Below are 7064 nucleotides of genomic sequence, written 5' to 3' on the forward strand. Positions count from 1 at the left end.
GCATTTAACACAATAGGCTAAATAAAAGGTACCTGAAGTAGGCTCCACTTCGGCTTTCCAGGCCAGGTTGCACGGCGCAGTAGATGGTAGTCTGAGCCCCCTCCACTGTTGTCTTTGTAAAGACGCTGAAGATCTTCACAGCAACTTGGATACACTGGTGCTGGTGCCTCCACAAATCCGACTGGACCACACCAGGGTGTAGAGAGAACACACTTACTCCTGTTCCTGCAACATGCGGAAGAAAGGAATATTCATCTTGCGTGGTAGTCCAAATGATCCAAAACATGATATTCAACGAGTTACTGATCTCAGCTCAAGTTGTAAACACCCTCCTCACCTTCTAACTTTTTGCCAAGGGCTCGTGCAAAAAGGACATTAGCCAGTTTGCTCTGTCCGTAGGCCTTCATGGTGTCATAGCTGTTCTCACTGTTCAGATCATCTAGTCGAAGGCCGGTCCAGGTGTGAGCCACCGATGCTACCACAACGATTCGAGCCGGAGCGGAAGACTTGATCAGGTCCAGCAACAAATACGTCAACAGGAAGTGACCTGTTATTTCGGGTATTGAAAAAAATATATATATTAAAATAATAAATAAAATGTTGAAAGCTGTTGCAAAATCCTTTGAGTTGCTACGTGAAACGCTTTGGGGTTCTTTAGCATTGTGAAATTTTCCGTTCAAAGCTGTTGCAAAATATGTTAAGTGACGACATAAAACACGCTTGAGTGTTGTGAAACCATCTGATGAAAGCTGTTGCAAAATCTTGACAGTTGCTAGTTAAAACACAGAAGTTTCCTGAGTGCTGTGAAATTTATTTATTTCTTTATTTCTACATCCATTTCTCTCCATCCACTAAACCGGTTTTCCTCATGCGGGCATGTTGGAGCCTATTTCAGTTGACTTTGGGAAATTCTTGCCTCCACTTGCCTTGCGTCTCAAAGTCCTTGTTCCTCTCACATTTCGAGTTCTACTCGTGATTCCACGTGATTTTTCTGTTTCCTTCCTGTTTCAGTGGTTACCGTAAGTGATAAGTAAACATACTTCTAGATTAGACCCTTTGCTTTTACAGTTCCTCCTGCGTTCCATTAATTATTACCTCCTGTTTTATCCACTTTTAACGACTTGCGTGTTCCAACTTATGTTGATATTTACATACACAGAAGCCACACCTCAGGCTCTGTATACATTATTTTCATCCATACCATTGTTCTTGATTTCCTATCTCATTGTTGTCAATGGAAGTCCGGGCAAGCAAAGGAAGTACCTGATTGTGCATGTCCTATATATATATCCTATAGAGTGAATGTGTAACTGACAATCAGAACGTCTTGTCCAAAGTCAGTTGCGATAAGCTTGTGCTCAGCTACAAACTAGTACGGCTAAGAAAAATAGAACATTGATGATGCGTGTGTGAGTGTCATGTGTGTGGGCTGCCTTGTGAAGCACAGCATGTTCTCAGCTTTGGTTAAAAATATCAAGCTATTATGTTGAAGGGGTGCCATGGTATGAAATATGAAGTGCACAAACAGAAAAATAAAAATCCTGCTCATGTGTCCAATATGAGTTCACAATCATGAAACTATTTCAATTGGTTAGACAACTAACTTAAAGATTGAATTGATTTTGTTGTTTTCTGTGACCTATTTCTTGACAAATTCATAGACTTACCCAAATGATTGACTCCAAATTGCATTTCAAAGCCATCAACAGTCTTGGAGTACGGACACATCATGACGCCTGCATTGTTGATTAAAATGTTGACTTGTTTCTCCTCTAAAAAATAAACACATAAGCACAACATCATGAAAAGAGGTTTTTAAAAATACACTGGCAGTCACACGTCAAAAAAGGTTCCCTTTTAAATAACCATTTCAATTATGGTAATCATTTTAAGTGTGTTTTTGTGACAACAAAGAAGTTCGTCATTCAGGTTGCTGAGTGGCAGAAAGAAAAATGTAGAAGCGCAACATTTTTGTTCAACTCAGCCTACCTTTGTTGATGAGTTCAGCAAATGCTCGAATAGACTTGCTATCAGAAAGATCCAGTTTCTTAACAACCACGTTCTCATTCCCAGTGTTTTCCACAATCTCCGTTCTCGCCTCCTCTGCTCTTTCCAGGTCCCTGCATGCCATAATGATGCGGGCACCTACAAAAAAAAATAATAATTATAAACATAGCAAATAATCTAGTGAGCTTTTTCTTTTGTGTATGAAAATTCACAAAAACAACTAACAGTGCAAAAAGTATTATTAATTTGACTTTTTGGCAGAGGGAGCACAATTGTGACTCAGCATATGATTCAACATCCCAAAATAGTTTTCAACCAAACCCTTTTCATTGTCATTCACATGGAACATACGTAAATGATGGTGCTTTGTCATTCATGACCTGTTTGGCTAACAGTACAGCACACACACACACACACACACACACACACACACACACTTACACTCACGCACACACAAAGTAGCTCCAATGAGCTGCAATTATGGAATCGGAGAGTGATTAACTCGGTGGCTGTCTTTGTTTTTCAACTGCCGGTCCCATGTGGGAAAATTCGGTTCCTCCCACATTGCCTCAAAGGCCAAATTCACTTCATTAAAATAAAGTGGACAACAAGCTGTTGTCAATGTGCTAAATGCAGCAAAAGACTTAATATTCAAAGACTAATGACTGGCTCTGATTTTCCTGTTGCATTTTAAGAGGGGACACACAAACAAAAGATGCTGAATCGACGTCTCATGCACATTATGGCTGCTTTGTTTTATTCAAGGGATACTTGGAAACCAGAGTTAACAATAGAAACAGTAGAGGTTCACTTTCAAGAAGGGCCAACAACAGTTTTAGAGGCCTCCCTCTCGTGTGTGTGTGTGTGCGTGTGTGTGTTGGGTTCATTCTCCCATCTTTCTTTTGTTTCCTGTCTGGCTTGCGGAAGAGAGCAGCACCTCACAATGCTCCCTCTGTCCCCCTTTTTGACGCATCATCTGTCTTCCGTCACTTGATTAGTGGCGTGTTAAATCACAGCATGCTCATTTTTGGTTTTACCTCGCCTCATTGCTGACAGACAATGAGAATAAATATTCCAAACATGTTAATAAAAAAAAAAAAAACCTAGAAGGGGGATTTAACTTCAAGAGGTTTAGGGGTCATGCTTTTTAGCTTTAAGTGTTGCAGCTCTTGATTCATGACTGGAATGTAGACGTCACACAAAGAAAGCATGGGGGCGGAAATGCAGGGGGATGAACACTAGCTTGCAAAGGTAAACACTTGACAATAGTTGCAATAGGTGTGGCATTAGCAGCTTTAGGGAAAGCTCAATGCTCATGTTTTTCCCACGAATACATTCTATGTAAAAGAAATAGTCAAAACTAATATTATAAAACAACCCATGGGAAACCTATAATTATAATAGTAACAATAATTAAAGTTCTAGTACCTCTTGCTGCCAGGTCACGGGCTGTTTCCTTGCCTATGCCAGTATTAGCTCCAGTGATGAGGACTGTTTTGTTATCCAGCCTCTCCTCAGATGACCAGCGGTTACAGCACCCAGATCTGGAAAAGTACATTATATATATATAATGAAGTTATAATAAAGCACTTTAAAAGGAAAAGAAAATGGACAAGAATAGAATGAGTAGCTTGGTTATTTGGTTAAAAGTTAAACCACTGATAACTTTATTTCCTTGAAGGAACTCCCCTATATCCTCCATAATGTATGAGTCACTTTATAAAAGGAAGCAGTCATTTTCAAGCATTGGCTAAAAAAAAAAAAAAAAAACATTTTGTAGGCACACATACCTCAGGATCAGCCAGCGTTAATCACCTTACAAATTCTTTTTTTTTCTCCTTTTCATTTACTCAAGATATAGTCCTACCTGCAGTTCATGTTTGCTCCACTGCTCCAAATTCCCACTTGACGAAACACCGGTTGACTCCACTTGAGGAAGATATGAACAATCGGTCTTCTTGCAGTTTGCAACATCATCATCATCATCATCATTGTCGCGTCTGACAGCCCCGCCCACCCAGTCACTGCATCATCAGTGCTGAGCCAATCAGCAGCGAGCTAGCTGGCACATAATCAGCATAATAATCATAATAATAATAATGACATTATGTCACAATGTCATTTTTCAACTGTTTTAATTCTCATATTTTAATACCAGCCACTGCTGTTGGACTGCCTGTTGCAATTGCAGTACCGCTTTCTGGTCGCTGGAGGTCCTCCTCAGCCTAAAAATAAAAATAGATAAAAAAAAAAGAGAGAATTTCCCATATATTTTGCCAAATATTACATTTGCAAACAAACACAAACATCTGTTGATCAGTAGTGTCTTTTAATGTCTTGAGCCAAATACAATTACAGCCTTTGTCAGGGTTCTACTCTTATCTACTAAGTTGTAGATCATCTCCAGCGGATGCTCAGCAAGTGGCAGCTGGCAGCCCACAGCTTTAGAGCGGTGCCATCATCTCCACCGGCCTTGCAACCCTTGGAATAAGCACAGTCTCTGCAAGAAGTCATACCAAGCATCAATGTGATTCCTGCAAATGAGACAAAGCAAGTAGCTACCCCCTGCATGCACACTCACTTGTAGTGCCCTCCGTTGATCATCTCATTCTCAGGAGTGACCACGCAGTAGATGGTGGTGTAGGCCCCCTCTGCTGGAGTCTTGAGCAGACCGGCAAACGTTCGAATGAGGTCTGGCATCAGCCCCCCGATGTGCCTGGCTATCTCAGTGTTGACAGTGCCAGGGTCCACAGAGTAAGTCGTCACTCCTAATGCTGGAAAGCAAAACGGACAGTTCAGATCACATTCTGAAAAGGTGTGTACACTTTTATGACTCTATCCCTCCCTCAACCACACTCCTCAACGAACCAAGGGTGTACAATATTCTCACTGGTGCTTCTCAAAGGCAAGTATTGTATCCTCAAAGCATGCTTGATTCCTTCTCATTGGCCAAAAGCACTTGTGGTGAATGCATGAGACTCTCACGTTGGAAAACAGGAAAGGCCATTTTTTTTTCTGCACGGTAGCAAAAGAAGTCGCAGAAGTAAAAATACACATCATACCTGCGGTCCTATTGGCCAGCTCTCTGGTAAACAGAACGTTAGCCAACTTGCTTTGTGCGTAAGCCCGCAGAGGGTGGTAGTTGTTCTCTCCACCTAGGTCATCAAACTGAATCTTCCCCATAGTGTGAGCCATTGAGGAAAGATTGATGACCCGGGAAGGGGCAGAGTGCTTGAGCAAGTCCAGGAGCAAGAAGGTAAGGAAGAAATGACCTGAAGGGGTGCAAATATTAAACATTAAGATCAGTTATTTTATTTTGTTATTATAAGTCAAATCAAGTCTTAAATCGATTGTTACATTACCTACTTTGCTGACAGTAATAAAAATCAAAGGCCACAGTTTTCCTACCCAAATGATTGACTCCAAATTGTGTTTCAAATCCATCCATAGTGGTGGTGAAAGGGCACGCAGCCACGCCAGCGTTGTTGATCAGGTAGTGGAGAGCCTTCTCAGCTGCAAATAACATGTACTATGTCATTCAACAACGTTCACACATCACACGAGGCACGCGCACCACCCACTGTTGTAGACATTCTCGGCAAACTGGCAGATGGATTTGGTGTCACCCAAATCCAAATGCCTGGCCACGACTTTGGCGCACGACACGTCCCTCATGATGTCTCGGGCCGCCTGCTCTCCCTTCGCCATGTCTCTGCAAGCCAGAATCACCCTTGCGCCTGGAAAAATTAGGCCAGGTAATCTGTGATATTTCATCGGTAAGATTTAAAATCCTAAATCGGAACACTTTGTTGAAATCTTGCCTCTGGCGGCCAAATCTTTTGCTGTCTCTTTGCCTATTCCTGTGTTGGCACCAGTCACGACGGCTGTCTTCCCATCCAGACGCACGTCGGATGACCACTTGGAAAAGAACAGAGACCTGAAGAGTACCAAACAAAGCATATTTGTTCAAACACTTTCAGGTACACTGCATGAGCTTGGATCAAAAATATCATCTATCATACTGAGTGACATCCAAGTAAGTAAATATATTTAATAGTTCCTAACATGTTTGCAACGAAACAATAAAAGTGACTATAAAAGTGTCAAACTTGAACTCCTCAAGGCTGTAAAAGCAACCCGATAAAAGAACAAAAAAAGTACTTGTACCCCCAAATAATCCGTTTTGTGTGCAGGTTTCTTACCTTATGGCTTGCATCCTGGTGCTCTCCTTCTGCGACGATGAAGTGACTCAGATTTATGAGGCACAATGAGAGCAAAGACAGAACTGAGAGTTGTTTTAAAACCCAAATGACTGCTCTGTTCAGATTGAAACGAATCAATTAAATCAGGCTATCAAGAGGGATCACATGAGCTGCTCTTTTTCATAAAAAACAAAACAAAAAGAAGACTATTCATGCATTCCAGTGTGTAAAAGGTAGACGAGCTGATGGAACGAGGAAAGTTCATGGAATCTGAACCCCAATTTTGTGGTGTTGGATGGGATTCGACTCAAGAACCCAAAAATGTCATAAATGTATTGAACTGCATCCACCGAGTTCCAGGAAGATGGTGATTCAATGCCGCCATTCATTAATCTGCAGTCTCACTGAGTCACTTGAAGTTCATTTCACCTCTGTATGACACATTCTTGCAAAGAAATGCTCATAAAAATAACTGGTAGTTAGGATGAGTCTTTAAAGATTTTAATTACAGAAAAAATTGAGGCAAAATGTCAACATTTCAAACTAACCCAAAAAAGTTATTTTTTTTTTATAATAATCACATTCGTACGATTCAGTTAAATAGTTATCATGGTCACTACATCATTTAATTATGATAATGATTGGATTGCCACGCAAACGGAAAAAAAAAAGCACTTATTGTGTTTCATTTCATGATTGGCCTATTATTATTCCTAAATTGTAATTATGGTTGCCCAAATTACTATGATGATGACCTCATGCTCTATTTTGAAACCTTCCTGTAAACAAAAGATTTTAGCATTCACAGTAACTTCCCCTTACTATCTCCCATCAATTTGATCTCACTTTAGATAC

General features: G+C 40.7%; 2 protein-coding genes and 1 long non-coding RNA gene across 3 annotated transcripts in view; all 3 read right to left on the reverse strand.

Moving 5' to 3' along the window:
* The window catches only part of zgc:112332 (uncharacterized protein LOC553712 homolog), a 4646-nt gene extending 621 nt beyond the window's left edge, over positions 1-4025 (reverse strand). Inside the window, exons 1-6 of the mRNA XM_068648841.1 lie at positions 3875-4025; positions 3436-3551; positions 1990-2145; positions 1668-1772; positions 338-547; positions 33-225 (exon numbers count right to left, since the gene is read on the reverse strand). Coding sequence (XP_068504942.1) covers positions 33-225; positions 338-547; positions 1668-1772; positions 1990-2145; positions 3436-3551; positions 3875-3999 — 905 coding nt within the window. The 5' untranslated portion in view covers positions 4000-4025. The remainder of the gene's footprint in view (positions 1-32; positions 226-337; positions 548-1667; positions 1773-1989; positions 2146-3435; positions 3552-3874) is intronic.
* Positions 800-1659, reverse strand: LOC125986295 (uncharacterized). Its single transcript, XR_007487571.1, has 2 exons — positions 1096-1659; positions 800-1002 (listed from the first exon to the last, which is right to left on the reverse strand). It is a non-coding gene; the product is annotated as an uncharacterized lncRNA (long non-coding RNA).
* Positions 4026-4317: 292 nt separating the features above from the next.
* si:dkey-73n8.3 (uncharacterized protein LOC100150965 homolog) lies at positions 4318-6349 on the reverse strand. The gene is made up of 7 exons (XM_049749979.2): positions 6210-6349; positions 5829-5944; positions 5589-5744; positions 5416-5520; positions 5070-5279; positions 4589-4781; positions 4318-4507 (listed from the first exon to the last, which is right to left on the reverse strand). Exons 1-7 carry the CDS (start codon positions 6221-6223, stop codon positions 4405-4407), a joined length of 897 nt encoding a protein of 298 aa, XP_049605936.2. The 5' UTR covers positions 6224-6349; the 3' UTR covers positions 4318-4404.
* Between the last annotated feature and the right edge of the window lie 715 nt (positions 6350-7064).

This window comes from Syngnathus scovelli, chromosome 18 (genome assembly GCF_024217435.2).
Source record: "Syngnathus scovelli strain Florida chromosome 18, RoL_Ssco_1.2, whole genome shotgun sequence".
Classification (NCBI taxonomy): Eukaryota; Metazoa; Chordata; class Actinopteri; order Syngnathiformes; family Syngnathidae; genus Syngnathus; species Syngnathus scovelli.